Raw genomic sequence first — 18384 nt, 5'->3', positions numbered from 1 at the left:
CTACTGTATAACCACAATCGTGTTTTGGTTCAATAGATTCCACTAGCATTATAAACGCGAAATTTGTAAGAATATATGAATGTATATTTATTACTCTTTCACGCGGAAATTTTCTACCCGATGATTTGCAGGCGAAATAAATTGTCCCTTAGAAATAAGGCGACACTCTACAAAACTTGCATACGCCCCGTCATGACCTATGCAAGTGTAGTGTTCGCTCACGCGGCACGCACTACCTTAAAATCACTCCAAATTATTCAATCCCGTTTTTGCAGGATAGCCGTCGGAGCTCTGTGGTTCGTCGGGAACGTCGACCTCCATGACCACCTGGTGAAGTCGTCGTGGCCTAAAGGATAAGACGTCCGGTGCATTCGTGTTGAAGCGATGCACCGGTGTTCGAATCCCGCAGGCGGGTACCAATTTTTCTAATGAAATATGTACTCAACAAATGTTCACGATTGACTTCCACGGTGAAGGAATAACATCGTGTAATAAAAATCAAACCCGCAAAATTATAATTTGCGTAATTACTGGTGGTAGGACTTCTTGTGAGTCCGCGCGGATAGGTACCACCGCCCTGCTTATTTCTGCCGTGAAGCAGTAATGCGTTTCGGTTTGAAGGGTGGGGTAGCCGTTGTAACTATACTGAGACTTTAGAACTTGTATCTCAAGGTGGGTGGCGCGTCTACGTTGTAGATGTCTATGGGCTCCAGTAACCACTTAAGTTCAGGTGGGCTGTGAGCTCGTCCACCCATCTAAGCAATAAAAAAAAAAAAAAAAAACTTAGAGTCTATCAGTAACTATCTACAGTCGGTATCGATGCGCCACTTCGACAAAGCGGCACGACACGAGAACCCTCTCATCGTGACCGCCGCTAGTTACATTCCCGATCCTGCGGACGGAATGGAAAGCAGTCGACGTCGCCCAAAACACGTCATTTCGGATCCTCCCGATCCACTAACGGTGCTTTTAGGTACCTCAAGCACCTATTATTTCGTTGTATCTAGAATAACACCTCGAGATTACTAGAATAGGTAGGAAGAAAAACAAAATTGTCGACAAACACTGAAAGTTGGAGATGCAGTACCCGACTATAAATATTGCACATCGGCCTTAGGAAAGAGACGATCCGCTAATTTCGGCTTCGTATAGCGTTATCTCTGTCGCACGCTGCCTATGTGACGTTTGTTAATCGTTGTTCAAGTCCGGTACTGTGCGGACGAACCGTTAATGTTTCGTGCGACAGAGATAACGCTATAATAATTCGAGTTTTGCCGATTGTCTTTCTCCAAATGTCGATGTCCTTTTTTTTCCTACCTATGCTGATAGCCTTGAGAGGCTATTTCAGCGTAACCTTAACTAGTAGGTGAGCTCGCGGGGCTCAAACCTGACGACGTTGCTAACACGAACCCTAGCAAGAGCGACCCACTGAGAAGATCCGGCGAGAAACTCAGTGGGCTGTGTCTGAGGGTTCGATGTGCAATATTTATCGTCGGGTACTGTACCTTCAACTTTCATAATTTTACCGTAAAATCTCGGTGTTGTCCATAAACTGTTTTTTTACTACTACTCAGTAAATTATAGGATTTTGTTTTAACCACTTTGTTTAAACCAAGGATGTAAGAAAAGACCATGACCATATTAACAATTTATTATTGCTTTTCGATAATACAATTTTACTATTTGAACACACACAATAAAAATAATACTAATCACATTAACAAATTAGTAGTTTTATTTTTCTTTATCACAATCATTTTTCGGAACAATTTATTATAATAATAATAATATACGCTCTAATCAAACTTTTTGATATAAAAATGAACAAAATTTTACAACAAACGTTATCTGTGAAGTTTATTACGTAACTAAAATATAACAACAAACATGGGGCAATGGTTATAGAAAACGAAGGCGAATAGAATTCATGGCAGGCTAACACTAAAAATACTGTAGGTTCGGCCTCTTGTGAGCCCGCACGGGTAGGTACCACCTCCCCGCCTATTTCTGCCGTGAAGCAGTAATGCGTTTCGGTTCTCAGGCCGGGACAGCCGTTGTACTGTTAAAACTGATACTTAGAACTTACATCCCAAGATGGGCGACACCATTTACGTTGCCGATGTCTATGGGCCACGTACGTTCCGCCGTCAAAGTAATAAAAAACAAAAGAAGTATTATATATCTCAGTAGGTATCAGGACAGTGGAAAAACATCTTAAGATTGAAGCTCATGGGTGATGGTGGTCACGACCCTCAGACATGAGGAACACGATTCGAGGAGGAGGAGGTATCAGAGATATAATTTATTAATTGAATTAAAAAATTAAAAAAAAAAAAACGATCATAAAGACATATTTTTACGTGTTTACTGTGTGACTATAATAATTAAAACATACACTACACAGGAGAACCATTTAGTGTTTAAAATTTGGTCAAAATATAATAACAAAAAAACTTCTTTACGTATTTGAATGAGGTAAATTTAATTGGAGTTCAAAACGTCGAACTGTTTGTTGATGTTAATATAAAATAGAACGCACCTTTAATTACAAAGATAAATGCCGCTTAAGCCCAATAGCCTTTCATCCCTCAATGTCTTCAAAAAGTTAACAGTAAAAGCCACCGCATTACCGCGCTACACGACTGAGGTTATTGACCTGGTAGTTTTGGAGGGAAATTTGTTTGAATTCACATGTCAAACTACGATTATTTATTCATTATTAGTTAATTAACAGCGGCTTTGGAGTGAATAAATATTTAATATTATATATTTGTTAACTATTTAATATATTTTTCACCTCAACAGCTCAAACATGCCGCTTTCGCTGCGAGACAACAGTGAACAAAACGTGATTTTGATTCGAGCGTGGGTCAAAGTAGCTTTTTAAATTGTGAATCTTCACAGTGCCCCGAATTGACATTGTTCAGCCGTAAATTCGAATTTTACTGTGCTCTTTCACTTTCACATGCATATAAAAAAGCGAGTGAAAAAACCAAACCCCATATGAAATTCGATTTTGGAATTCGACCTCAAAGAAAACACGTTCGGAAACGCGTAATACCCGAAAATTTAAAGATATTTGTAATAAAGAAATTACGTTTTTTTTTAATTGTTATTTCAATCTATTCCTTTTCATTTCTATGTCTCCTAAGTAATATGTGTTCTCACTGCTAATATGAAAAGTTATGTGTGCTACTTACAAGAGAGCAAAGTTTTTTGGGTCTCGTGCTGTTGAGTCCCTCACTACGCTCAGGATTCTAACTTTGAATCACTCGTTACGCTCGTGAATCAATCATAGAAACCTTCCCTTGCTCGGGACTCAAAATCAGCACTACAAACAAAAAAGAACTTTGATCTCTTGTTGCACAAATAACTATTTCGAGTGTAGAGTCTACATTATTCCGTGTCTTCGTTTTCTATGACGTTCCCAATAACACCGTATCAAAATTATACTGTAAAAAAAAGTCGTTTAAACAAATCTTCCATCTACCAATTTCATTTCTTTTTCCATTTTCATAATGCACATACTGCTATTTGTTTACGCTACGTTAAAATTATAAGTACATACAACATTCGAATAAAATCAAATCATTTTAACCCCATACGAATTTTAATTAAACCTTTTTTGAAATAATATGTTTTTTTTTTCATTTGTTTATTGTTCAGTTTTTATTCTTTTAAGCCGAAACTTCATTTGATGATTATTGTTAAAAAGACAAAAAAAAAAGAAAAAACGAAACGATATAAAAAAGCAAAAATGAAATTGATACTTAAAAAATACAATTTCTTTTTCAACAGCCATTCCCGCTACAATTTTAACAATCAACCTATATTAAGAAAGAAAAAATAATTGTTAAAGTAGGTACATATAATTAACAATATACAATATAAAAAAGAAATCAACAACTTAATAATACTGTTTCTATTACGTATTAACTTTAATGGAGATGCTGACATAATTATTTTCCTAAAAAAATACTGTATCTTCATTAATAGCAACTATAAATTGGTTAAGAAATTAATTAACAACTAGTTTCGTGACGTCACGCTCATACCATCGTGCGAGAGAGATAGCTAGTGTCCTTTTACCCTTTACGCATTTCCAACATAAGATCGGGTCAAATTTTGAGTTTTTAAAAAAGATTACTTAAAGCAATTAGACTTAATTCTTTAAAATATAAATATAACTAGGATCTTGAAAATACGTTTAAATAACTAGATATTATGTTTAATTAAATTCAATAAAACCACGTTCACTGTACTAATTTCAATGCTAGTGTGAAACACACAGAAAAAAAACATTACCCGCATTTTCTATAAGTGCGTCACAAGCCTACTTCGACATCCCGTCACTGGTGTGCTTAGTGCGAGTTTTTTAACGTTCTCGATCGCGTAAAAGTTAACTCAAATTTGTATGCAGTTGGAACAGCGCCCCTAGCGGCAAACGTAGGCAAACGTTTCAACTCCATACAAATTTGAGTTAAATTTTATGCTCCGACAGCCGCTGAGCCCACTGAGTTTTTTTTTATTGCTTAGATGGGTGGACGAGCTCACAGCCCACCTGGTGTTAAGTGGTTACTGGAGCCTATAGAAATCTACAACGTAAATGCGCCACCCACCTTGAGATATAAGTTCTAAGTTCTCAGTATAGTTACAACGGGTGCCCGACCCTTCAAACTGAAACGCATTACTGCTTCACGGCAGAAATAGGCAGGGTGGTGGTACCTACCCGCGCGGACTCACAAGACGTCCTACCACCAGTAATTTCTTCGCTCACTCCCTTCTTACACATATCGTCTTTCACGCAATCCATCTATTTTCTCATAGGTCTACTTTTTCCTCTACTGTGCCTTCCATTGTACCGATTTCAATGCTGGTGTATTTAACAGGCAAAAAATAATAATCGCTTTTGGTATTCGGGCGGGACAGGCCACTACTTCAACCTAACGTAACCAGACGTACTCCGACAACCGCTGGGCTCAATGAGTTTCTTGCTAAACCCTTTCAGTGGATCGCGATTCCGATCCGGCGGTAGATTCAGCTAAGCACTGTTCTTGCTAGGGTTAATGTTAGCAAATTCTCTCAGGTCGAGTCCGTGAGCTCACCAACCCGTCAGGGCACAACTGGAATAACCTCTTAGGCTACCAGCGAATGGCTAAAAAAAAACAACTGCTAAACCATTGAGGTTTGAGACTTCCCATCGGATCCGTGAGAATAATGGGATAGTGAGTGAAAAACGCCAACATCTCCACTAAAGTGATCAACGTTAACTAAATTCTAATTACACTGTGTGCGATCTAAAACCCGAATTTGAATTATCGACATAATAATATGAAAAAAAAAACAACTGCTAAACAATTGAGGTTTGAGACTTCCCATCGGATCGGTGAGAATAATAGGATAGTGAGTGAAAAACGCCAACATCTCCACTAAAGTGATCAACGTTAACTAAATTCTAATTACACTGTGTGCGATCTAAAACCCGAATTTGAATTATCGACATAATAATATGAAAATAAACAACTGCTAAACCATTGAGGTTTGAGACTTCCCATCGGATCCGTGAGAATAATGGGATAGTGAGTGAAAAACGCCAACATCTCCACTAAAGTGATCAACGTTAACTAAATTCTAATTAAACTGTGTGCGATCTAAGACCCGAATTTGAATTATCGCCATAACAATATTAAAAAAAAAAACAACTGCTAAACAATTGAGGTTTGAGACTTTCCATCGGATCCGTGAAAATAATGGGATAGTGAGTGGAAAACGCCAACATCTCCACTAAAGTGATCAATGTTAACTAAATTCTAATTACACTGTGTGCGATCTAAAACCCGAATTTAAATTATCGGCATAATAATATGACTGAATAATACAATCAAATAAATAAATGAGGACAAGTCGAACGCAGCTATCTGAACTGGACTGTGGGATCCGGCGACTGTTATACATTACTTATAAATATGTTTAAATATATCCAGTAAAAGCTCCTTATTTTCGCTTCCTTCATTCACCAATCACGGATTAAAAAAGATGCGACCCAATTCGCTATGTTCGCGGCCAAATATTCCTTTTATTATCGGATCTAATATGTACGTACATGAATAAAAAGGATTTCATTGCATATCTAAGTATTCGCGACATATTTACAGAACGTAAACCACGCGAATCAAGAGCTTTTACTGTACATACATATTTAGATACGCAGGGAAAGAGCTCTTTATGAGAATCGGACCCACGACCCTCGTTTCAATAATCAGTGATTCCAAACTGTACCAAATGAGTCATTCTTAGAAGAACTATACCAGTCTAGACACTCGTGGCTATGAAAAAAGGCGGGTCTGGATATTGCAAATCGCTTTGCTTCTTAAGGCTTGGTCAAACAGAACGCGTACTTAGCGCGCGTCAGAACGCTAAACTGATGGTACGCTATGGCTACGACGCCGAGATGTGTTGTACTATAGCCGCGCCAATAAAGAAACGAATCTAAAATGGCGGCGACGATCATGCGCTCTCACTCTAAACTATAGCTGTCTTTAGTCGCACAAGGAGCGTACTGCATGCAAAAAAAATATCAGTTCTGACTTTGTTCTCACATTGTCTCGACGCGCTCTGTTTTCTCTGAAATTTTGTTGTTATTTGTTGCATTTGTTCGTTATTTTGGTGTTTTTGTTAAATAAAGTGTATATTTTATTGTTTTTTTTTGGGCGGCAAGCTCGGCAACCGCGCCGGGCGTTCGAGTTGTGCGACTTAGGTGACTGGCAGCAAAAGTATCTACGCAAGTTGCATCCCAAACACCTCCCTCTCTGCCAGCGCACCAAAATTAAGTACATTCTCATTTGTTTTTTTATATTATTTTACAATAAACAACTTTTTGTTTCTATCTTTCATTTTATTTGTTGACCCTACCATCTCTTAGTGCAGGTACATAGACGCCATTTTCGATTCGTTTCTTTATTGGCGCGGCTTATAGTATGGTAAATATACTGTCAAACAGAGCGCCAGCGCTAAAGCCTTGTTCGGACTAGGCGAGTATTTAAGTCGAGTATCGAGTAATTTAGTAGCTAAATGTGTCTGAGCACCAAAAATTTAGTCGATTAGGTTAGTAAATAATTTAGTCAAGTCAATCCATTTTGTTCTACTTTGTCGGGCGAGTAGCGAATAGTTTAGCCACTAAATTACTCGGTACTCGACTAAAATACTCGCCTAGTCCGAACAAGGCCTAACAGTACGCAATGCTCTGTCGTGGTGTTAAGACGCTTTGACGTCAGACGTTGTAATTTTTTACAAATTTTATTTTAGCGTCCGAGTGAATGTGTATTAAAATACTGGATAATGCCCGAAAAATTGATAGAATTAGTTAAAATAAATAATAGTATAAAAAACCAAACAAAATATGCTTTTATAGAAAATAAATTTGAATTAAAAATAGTGTAAGAAAAAATGATTTTATTGTAAAAAAGCGTGGGGTGCTTTTCAGGACATTATCAAAATAACCTTTCTATTCATATCTGTTCATAAAATATTTATAACTACTGATACCATGCACACCACGCTTTTTTTTAAATTAAATCTTTTTTCCTTATGTACACTATTTTTAATTCAAATTTATTTTCTATTTTTTAATTGGATTTCAATTTTTTAATATCGAATTGTCATCGGTCTTTAATAAGTATACCAAATTTCTAGTTAATCCGACGTTTTGAAGGGAGCCAAAATCATGTTCAAAGATCCCGTTACATACTAACATACATACGTCTGAAGCTAATAAAAGCGTATTGAAATACCCATACTTATACAATGCCACATCTGAATCAAATCACTTGACATCTTAATACTTTTAAATTTTCACACTGCTATCGAAAGGCACTATGATTTGGCGACTGTTACGTTGTTTCAAGGAGCGTTGGGTTCATCTAGTCAATTTGTGTGACATGAAAACAGCACCACGTTATAACGCAGCGCTAAATACGCGTTCTGTTTGACGAAGCTTTTAAGGCCTAGGCCGCACTACGGTTTCTTCCCGGGAGCATTTAACCGGTATAACCGCGAAACCGCTTAAGACGCACACACTACAATTATTAACCGCGAATTCGCCTGCGATTTTCACAGTTTGAAGATGGATAAATTTCAAAAGAGCAGTATGTAGTCTTGCTCGGCTACTATGATATAGAAAAAAAGACAACGAAAATTTCACAAATGTTGAGTCCATCCACTTACTAGCCGTAGATTTGAGAGAGGTTTCTTTCATAAGAAATATCAAAATTTAAGAAAACACCCAGAGAAATTTTGCAATTACCATCAGATGTCAGCAGCGAGTTTTTCATGGAAACAAAATATCGCAAATGTATTTGACGTTTCAAAAAAACCGCCCGCGGTTACGCATACCTCATGCGTGCACGGATACCTAGTTTTATGGATTCTAAATTTTGTTGCGGTTTTTTTTCCGCGACAATTTTGTAATATTTCGCAGTTTTAAAATTCAGTCGCGGGAAAGAACCCCAAGTGTGGCCGCTTTTATTCCTTTTCGTTTTTCATAAACTCACACGCTTAATAACCGCTGCGGTTTTACCGTAGTGCGGTCTAGGCCTAGCACGATCAGCCAAATTCTGTTTAATCCGACGACGGCACAGCGCTGAATCCTCGCGAGCGTGTTAAGGACTAGACACAGTCTTCGGCGTTTCGTATTCCGCCAAAGTGACGCCGTGATTCGAAAGCATATGGCTTTTTAAGCTGCACTTTTGCACGAAAGCCAGCGAACAGACCCCGCACTTGAACCTCCTGTCGTTATTGTGGATCCTCATGTGCTCCCTCAGGGTCTTCTTCCTGGCATAAGCCTTCAGACAAACGGTACATTTGTAGACCCTCTCCCCGTTGTGCTTTATCATGTGCTCGTCCAGGGATTGCTTTATGAAGAACCCCTGACCGCATTCCGGACATATATGATTGCGTTCCATCAGATGAACCTTCTTTATGTGCGCTGTCAATTTCGACTTTAGTATAAAGGTCTTATCGCATATATTGCATCGGTACGAGGCGGCGACTGCGTTGTGCTCTTTAAACATGTGCCGGTTTCTCTGGTAGTAGCTGGTGAAGGATTGTTCGCAGTGTGGACAGTTCGTAGTGTATCTAGCGCTGCTATTGTGCGTGTATTTCTCGTGGCACATCTTCCTAACCCTGGTCGTGAAGACTTTATCGCAAAACGAACACTGGAAGTCACCAATCTCATGCGTTCTCTGATGATTCTTCAGCCTGTGCTTATTTATGAAACCTAGATCGCATATCTCGCATATATAGTTCCTGTAGTGGCCATTCATGTGTTGTAACAGCATCTTGAAGGTTTCAAAGGTCGAATTGCAGAGGGCGCAGTTTAAAATTTCGCTGTCCGTTAGCTTGAACTCTAAAATGTAATTGTGAATATCCGAATAGAACTTCACTTCGTGCTCTTTCGATAGATGCTTTATTAGATTATCGATAACGTCGAAATTCGCACCGCAAGCGTTACAACTTAGATCGGTTATGTCCATTTTGACGGATAGATTGTTTTTGTCCATTTTCTTCTTATCGATTAGCTCGTCATTTGAGTGAGTTTCTTTGATGTGAGTTCGCAGTTTGTCGATATTTGGATGCGTCTCTTTGCAGTAAGCGCACACAATCCCCGACAGGGTCTTGTTCAAAAAAGGCGTACAATTCGAATTCTTCAATAGATTGTCTATATTGTTCTTGTGCTTTGAATTCTCGTTCGTGAAACGTATCGTCGGCATCGGTTTTAACATTTTGATCTGAGACAGAGTACGCAGCGATATCTTTAGTTGGGATTTTGATTTTTTCTCTGAAATACAAAACTAGTGGTTTTGATGTGAAATATTTATAGGCGCGCTTAAAGCCGGTTGTTGGCGTGATGACGAATCGTCGCGATATATGTTAGTAATATATCGAGGGGTGAAAGCTGTAAGCGATATTTTTGCAACTTTACAAGTGAACCACGACCACTCTGCCAAAAGTGGAAACGACTTAGAAAAAGAAGAAGAATTTAAAGCTTAAGATTCGGAAAAAAAATCGTATGATAATATCGTTACGCCGGTGAGAGCAACGCCATCTATCGTCGAATAGCGGAATCGAATATCAGAAGAACCCGTGAAATCTAGTACGCTCGAGAAGGATAACGCCATCTGTTACGTCCCACCCTTCAAACCGAATGGCATTACTGCTTCACGGCAGAAATAGGCACGATGGTGGAACCTACCCGCGCTGACTCACAAGAGGTCCTACTACCAGTAATTACGAAAATTATAATTTTGTGGGTTTTGATTTTTATTACACGATGTTGTTCTTTCACCGTCGAAGTCAATCGGAAACATTTGTAAGTACGTATTTCATTAGAAAAATTGGTACCCGCCTGTGGGATTCGAACACCGTTGCGTCGCTAGATACGAATGCACCGGACGTCTTATCCTTTAGGCCACGACCGCTTTTGCCTAATTTTTACTAGTAAAGCTTGAAGGGTACCATCATCCAGTTAACTCCTGTCGCCAAAACTTCCCGATTCGAAGAGTAAGGCAGCCGTAATACAACAGAGAAATCGACCTCAAAGCTGAAGATGAAAAGGAACACTTACAAAAAAAATTGTTCTCCCGTCATCATCCTAAATTCTTCAGAGATTCTGTATCATCGTGGCGAAACTCGGGAGGAACCTTGATAGAACATTTGACAGAAACGAGAAACTTAAAAAAAAAGTGTTTTAGATAGAACACCAATCAAATTATGTCCTTGTACAGTCGCATACAAAATACCTTTATTTCTATATAAACTATACCTTATCTAATATGAATCTGAAATATATAAATAATATATGCTCACCGTGCGTTTTATTTATACGCAAATTACGTTTCTTAATAAGTTTCTTGTCCGTTTTCCTTTTGACGGTGACTGTACCGAACCCCAGTATGTCGGCGAGGTTCTTGTCGTCATCAATCGCTCCCATCTCGTCAAGATCAGAGGCTTCCTCTTTCAAATCTATGAGATCAAAATAAATAATAGTTTAAAAAAAGCGTGGGGTCCTTTTCAGGATATTATAAAAATAACCTTTCTACTCATATCTATTCATAAAATATTTATAACTACTTATACCATGCACCCCACGCTTTTTTGCAATAAAATCATTTTTTCTTACACTATTTTTAATTGAAATTTATTAAAACTTATTTTCTATTCTTTAGTTAGATTTTCTATAAAAGCGTATTTTTTTTGTTTTATTAAACTCTTACATTATTTATTTTTCATTTCTTAGTTGAATTTAAAATTTTTCAATATTTTTTTATATATTGATTTGTCATCGGTCCTTAATAAGTATACCAAATTTCGAGTTAATCCGACGTTTTGAAGGGGGTCGATATCATGTTCAAAGATTCCGTTACAAACTAAAATACGTCTGAAGCTAATCGAATTGCGCTGATGGTAACCACGCCAAGGTCCCAACATGATTTTTTAAAATCACCTTTATTTTTTAGTTGTTGTCTAAATGGGTGGACAAGCTTACGGCCCACCTGGCGTTAAGTGGTTACTGATGTCCATAGACATCTAAGGTCTCTGCATAGTACAATCCGGTTCCAAATCCTGGATCCCTTGTACTATGGAAATCGGAGACAGATATACACACTTAAAGTTTAAATAGATACATATAAACACTTAGATAGTGGCCAAACATACGTGTTTAACGCACAAACCATTTTGCCCAATATGGGAATCGAAAACGCGACCCGCGGCCCAGCGAGAGGGAGCAGAAATTACTGCGGCACCGAGCCTGTCTTTACTATGGAGACATGCCGCCATCAATGCCAGGGGCACAGCAAAGTGGCAAGCTACTGGTGGCTACTACTACTTTGCTGGTGGTATGATGTCTTGTGAGTCTACACGGGTAGGTACCACCCTGCCCTACCTATTTCTGCCATGAAGCAGTCATGCGTTTCGCTTTGCAGGGTGGGGCAGCCATTGTAACTATACTGAGACCTTAGAACTCATATCTCAAGGTGGCTGACGGCATTTACATTATATATGTCTATTGTATTTGGTTACCACTTAACACCAGGTGTGTTTTTTTTAAATGCTCCAGCTTTAATTCAGTTATAAGCCCTCATTTCGGTTGGAGGTGTCGCCGAGAGTAGCTTCAATCCATGTTCCCAGAGGTGTCGTAGCTGACTAAGGCATTTACCCAATTTGCCTCAACATTCCCAGACCATTATACCAGCAAATAGCTATTTCTACCAGGCCTTTACTGATGGTAATGCAAATCGTGGCCGTGCAAAAGTCTGATCAATAAATAAAATGGAACTATTAGTGCGTGGCTGACGTTACATATTAAAAACGTGCGTACCCAGAAAATATATACCGTTTTCTTCATCTAAATCTGTCACTTCCTCTTTGACTTTCGTTGTGGTACTATCTGAAAAAAAAAACAAAACAAATAAAGCAATATTTAAAAGTTTTGAGCAAACAGTGCTTCCAATATTCTTTTTTATAGTGCAAATAGTTGGACGAACTTCAGCTTTACAAATTGCAGCCGTGGGCGTTTCCCATGACTAAACGTCTCCAGTCTCGATTGCGGGATTGTCTTCGGACTGTTCCCGCGGATGGATGGGGACTTTGGAAAATGGGCGCACTACAACGCAGTGACGCGGACGGGGATGCCCCCGCCGAGTTGGTCCCTTCTGTTATATAATCTATGGCAACACTGCCTGACCACATCCGCCATTAAAAACAAGTCACACACAGAGCTCATGTCGTTTCATTATAAAATATAGCTATGCTATAACCCGGCCATCCTATGACTTCATACCTCCGAGCATCTCTAAGGAGGCGAAGATTCATGCGTGATCCGTGTCGACGATGCGGAGACAGTACACGCTTCTAAGGATGGTGTTCATGACCGGGTCTGGGATCGGGCCTTTGGTGCTAACGGGGTCTGTCTCATGGGGCTCTTCGAAGCCTGCTTCGAGTCTGGACGGTTTCTGAACTAGTCGAAGACGGGTAGGCTCGTTCTGCAGAGAAGGAGGGCGCGTATCTCCGTCGGCTGAGAGGATCCTACCTTGAGGATAGGTCGGTTGTATGCACCGGACACGTTGGGGCGGTTATCCGCTTCCATGTCGAATGCGATGTTCCTCTGAAGATGGTCGTCGTTCCTCTCCTGTGGAACGTTGGCTAAGACGGGGAGGGAGGGGGGATTCCTTTGCGCGCCTCTACCGGTCCTTAACATAGATTTCTACGCACTTGCGCCGCCTCGGGGTCCCACATTGTGATCGGAGGCATCCATGTCGTGATCAGGGCGAACGGGTTGCGGTGTTTTACCGGAAGGCTGATGGAGCTTCCGCGCCAACTTCAAAAAGTTTTTACGCCACAGCCACCCGGGCCTCTCGGACTAGGAATCGTGACCGAGGACGTCTCACCTTCAGGGTGACGTAGGTGATCATGAGACACGGCTGTTTCGACCGCTACCTGCACATCGTCGCCCGGAGAGACACCGAAGTGTCACCACTGCAATGGTTGTGACAATAGTACGGCAGAGTACACGCTCGCGTACTGTTGCCCAGCTTTCGCAGAGCAGCACCGCGTCCTTGACGAGTCCTGGCAGACGATGCTCGACTTCTACGAGTCCACCATCTCACAAAAGGTGGCGGCGGAACGAGAGAGGGAGAGCTCTTTTTCCCTCTCGGGATCGAGCCAAGGGTCGGAGGAAGGCGATTACCCTCTACTGGGGTGTAGGGCTCGAATCAAATTCTTCCATTTACATCGGTCTTGGGCAAACTGTTCTAGCTCCTGCAACGTCATGCCCAAGACGCTCAGTTCCAGCTCTACTGAGGGATCCTAATTTTTTCTGGGAAGACCTCTCTTCCTTCCAGGCACTTTCCAGGTCATTGCTCTCTTGGCTAGGTGAGTATCGGTATATAAATATTAGATTAATAAAAATATAAACCTTGTATGAGAGCAGCCAGATGTTGGAACTGCCTCTGGCATCGTTGAATTTGATGCTTGAAATCGCAGGCATCACGTAACCTTGTTATGCAAACATCGCAGATCCCACTGTCTGCCGTGCATATACCGAATGACATCTGGAATAGATTTTTCGTTTATTAATATTCTTTTTGCCATCATTTGGATTTAGTGCAGCATATCATCTCTATCGGTTCTTTGTCCGTTCCGGTACCACCACCTTGCCTATTTCTGCCATAAAGCAGTAATGAAATGAAATGAAATGCGATTATTTCAGGCAACTTAAGCCCATAAAAATTCACATACAATTACATAATATTTAAATTAAAATACAATAAAATTAAAATTACCATTTATCAGAATTATCAAAAATAAAAATTAACAGAAATGAAATGAAATCAAAAGAAACCGAATTAAAATTATTAAAATTAATATTGTCAACTACTAATATAAAATTAAAATTAAATAAAGGTAGTAAATAAAAGGTAGTAAATAATAAATAAAAATAACGAATACAATAAATAATGAAACAATTTTAACTGAGTAACCGCCACCATACCAGTCACTGTATTAGATTAACGAGAGATAGATGCTTATTACAACAGTGACTTATACAGGGGCAGTCCATTCTGTCGGCAATCTTAATGCATTTCAGTTTGAAGGCTAAGACAGCTGTTGGACCGAAAAAACAAAGACTTAGAACACATATCTCAATTTAGGTGGTGTCATTTATGTTGTTGATTTTAATAGACTCCTGTAGCAACTTAACATTAGGTAAGCCATGATGCCATCCACTGACATTTGTAATAAATATTTTTTTTTTTACTGATAACTAATAATAAACAATAAATCTTTAAAAAGTGCTAAACCATATTTACCAAACCCATCCTTAAGATCTAAGGAAACTGATGTGTAGTATTAATCGGTAGAATATGATAGGATAGGTAGGATAAGAATAGGCAATAGAATGATTTGTATAGAAATTAATGCAAATTTGTGAATCCATGTTGTTTGTACCTTTGTCAGTTTCTCCTTTACTAGGTGGAAGATTTAGGGAGGCAGGATGCAGGATGAATAATAATACCCTTTAGTTACCACTTAGAGCAGTTGTGTAATTTTTCTAAATTGGGTATCATTGGGTAACCTAACATGAGGTAATTAGTGGCAAGATTATGCGAGTTTAAATAATAATTAATAAGTAAATAAATAAATTAATTAATATATGAAACTTATGTATATATATATATATATATTTTTTAAATTCTCATTGACATAAACAGAGATTATGTTCCCGTAGACCAATTTTTAAAATTTTCAATTAAAATTTACGTGTTTTTTTTATTACATTTTTTTATTGCCTTTGTAGGCAGACGAGCACGCAGCCCACCTGATGGTAAGTGACTACTGTAGCTCATGGACGTCAGCAAGGCCAGGGGCACAACCTGCTGTCTTCCATTGAGTACTCCACAAGCCTCGTTTTAAAAGGACATGTCATAGCGCTTGGGAAACACCATGGAAGGGAGCTCACTCCAAAGCCGAATGACCACATGAACAACATACATGAATTTCGAAGCAATCCTTCACCATATCCGCGTATACTTCAGACGTTCCAAGAGTTGTGTACACAGTTTTCAAATCTTTGTCCGGAGGCCGCGCCATGCAGCACCGGCACGTAACAGACTTCGACATTAGCACGAATTGAAATACATTCACGCCATTCAATTCTGAAAAATTTCTATTTAAATATTTTTTTTTCGAACATCCTAATGTTATTGCCCGATTTGATTAATTCCAATTTATCAATGACGTATGACAGTGAGAGTTTGTTGAAGTTTCCAAATAAATTTTTGAGACTTTGGCAATACACTTGACATTGGCGAAATCTAAAAGGAAACGCCATAAACCTAAGAGATAGATAGATAGAGACTTTGGCAAAAAAGTTGGTGTACCACAGGGTAGGTAAAGAATATTGCGTAATTTATGTTATTTAATATTTTTTTCATTATTGTCCAAGAAAGATTTTCAAGAAAATACATGATATAGCAACTCATTTCTGGTAAAGCGCTTTATAAGCTCGTGTGTGTAAGCTCTTTTATATTCCTGAACTAGCTGACCCGGCAGAATTCGTAGTGCCTCAATCGATAAATAAAAGACCTAAACTTTTGTATAAAAAATAAACTTAAAACAAACAAAAGGAATCCGTCCGACGGGGGACACATCAAACAAAATTGATATTTTTATTTAATCTCGAGCATTTTCATATTTATCTACTTTTTAAACCTTCTCTGGTCTTCCACAAATAATTCAAGACCAAAATTAGCCAAATCGGTTGAGCCGTTTTTGAGTTTTAGCGAGACTAACGAACAGCAATTCATTTTTATATATAGAGATATAGAATATAGATAATTCACTTCAATCATCAATCACTTATTTAGCCAATTTCAGGGTGATTTTAATAATTACGTATTTGTAAATACATTCAAAAGTTAACAGGCAGTCTAAATGCAAATGCCAAGCCTCAAAAGGTAAATATTTTTTGGAGTTTATCAAAGTCAGTCCTTGTGATGGGCTCTTCAAGATTAATGCCGTGACAATTATTTTATTTCACCAATTTCCTATTTACTTATAAATTTCTATGAAAATGCATAGTCTTACCTACAAAAGAGTCATTGCCAAAGCGAAATCAAAACACCTTGCCAGAATTGGCGAGCGACTGAAGAGCTATTCCTCTGGGAGTCGTGCTCTTTGGTCATTCACCAAATCTGCAGAAGTCAGCTTTTGTCGGTCGAGTCTCCCACCACTGCGCAAGTCCGATAACAATCTGGCCCGTAGTGTGAAAGAGGAGATTGAGCCTCTGATTGAACCCTTCGCCTCGAATTGGACTATAGATGATGGATGAGCCACATGAACATGTATAGCAGGCAGCTACATATACAACAATAGTCCTGCGGGAGATCCGCTTCGCACAGCGTGCGGTCAGGGGGGAGATCCAACTCTTGATTGTCGTTAATTCAAGTGGGCCAGATTACATCCCTACATCAGTTTTGAATACGTCCGTCTCTTATGGCATAAACAGTGTTCCTTCTGTATGGAAGACTCAAGTCTACTTAATCTATCCTCAAGAAGCCTTACCAAGATATGCCTTAACAAAAACTTTCGCTTTACAAAAAACAACTAATACAGCCACGCGTACCAAACCACGCGTCACCAGACCATCCATACTAGTTAAAACCGCTGCGTTTTTCCACGGTGCGTTTCCAGAGAACTTTTCTGCAACGCACTCTTCGGCTTTGGAAAAAATTCCCTGCTCGGATTCTTTGCTTCCCGAGCGCTGTTTTCCTTCTCTAAACGAGGCTTGCGGACAGTACTTAGAGGTAGACAGCGACTTAGCTCTGCCCCTGACGTTTCTCATGTCTATGAGCGAAGGCAACCATCCAACATCAGGTGGACGGTGTGCTCGTCTGTCCGCCATGCAACAAAAAAAAAAATGTAAGCATGTAAGCATTTTTTTTAATTATCGATCACACACAAACTTTGAGTTTTCAATATTAAGTGCCGTAAAAACTTAATGACTTGTATGTTGTACCTTATAAATTCGCCTGTATCTTATACAGTTAGAATAGAAATAAAAAACAAAAAAACTATAATTTAACTGCCTTGCGTTATTGTTATTTTGTTCTTTTGGACGTTTCGAAGACTTAACAGTTTTTGTGGTCACGGTGGTCTCGGTGCTATTCAACGACATAGTGTACTTTGATTCTGATATTTTGTTTGGTGTATATTTAGAATTGAGAAATATCAAAATTATTAGAATGTTCCTCTAAAAGGATTATGATTACCAAATATGATAATTGGAAAAGTGAGAAAAACTATTGAATTAGGAAAATAAGAAATTATGTGTACGCTTTATGCTAATTAAAAAAATTGTTTACTAAAAATCATCTAAAAATTATATTATTTTAGACATCTATTTATTTTACCTGTGATTTTATGATTAAGATATTTTGTTGATTCTTAATAAGAGTTATTTTATTTCGTTCTTTTTGTAACTTTGAACATTATAATTAACACAAAATCATTATTCGTATAATTTTTCCTCACCATAAAGTAATTAATATCCACACGTTGTCATTTTCTTCAAGTCTTTTTCTTAATTTTATTTTTATCTCCAAAAATATCAGGAACTTCACAATGGTGCTTTCACACTTTTATCAATTTCCATTATATTAATCAAGAAATGATTCTGGCCTAAAATAATTGTTGTGTCACAGGGTTAATTTTTTTTTTGATGAAATCGTTACATTTATATTCCGGACTAAGAATCACCCGTAAGTAAAAAGGCTAAAAAGTCTAGTTATCAGCTACTGATGAACTTGTAAAACAACTTTAACTTAA

General features: G+C 38.5%; 1 protein-coding gene across 2 annotated transcripts; it reads right to left on the bottom strand.

The window, feature by feature from the left end:
- Nucleotides 1-1635: 1635 nt before the first annotated feature.
- Nucleotides 1636-18241, bottom strand: LOC101739126 (zinc finger protein 567). 2 transcript variants are annotated; one of them, XM_062675771.1, is made up of 6 exons: nt 18091-18241; nt 15550-15713; nt 13973-14108; nt 12377-12445; nt 10864-11019; nt 1636-9835 (listed from the first exon to the last, which is right to left on the bottom strand). In XM_062675771.1, exons 2-6 carry the CDS (start codon nt 15676-15678, stop codon nt 8658-8660), a joined length of 1668 nt encoding a protein of 555 aa, XP_062531755.1. In that variant the 5' UTR covers nt 15679-15713; nt 18091-18241; the 3' UTR covers nt 1636-8657. The 2 variants fall into 2 exon arrangements, with proteins under 2 accessions (XP_062531755.1, XP_012546304.1); XM_012690850.4 differs by lacking the exon at nt 18091-18241 and having other exon boundaries at nt 15550-15801.
- Between the last annotated feature and the right edge of the window lie 143 nt (nt 18242-18384).

The sequence above is a fragment of the Bombyx mori genome, chromosome 24 (assembly GCF_030269925.1).
Source record: "Bombyx mori chromosome 24, ASM3026992v2".
Taxonomy (NCBI): Eukaryota; Metazoa; Arthropoda; class Insecta; order Lepidoptera; family Bombycidae; genus Bombyx; species Bombyx mori.
The sequence above is the reverse complement of the archived record's forward strand: the minus strand, read 5'-3'. Positions and strand labels throughout refer to the sequence as shown.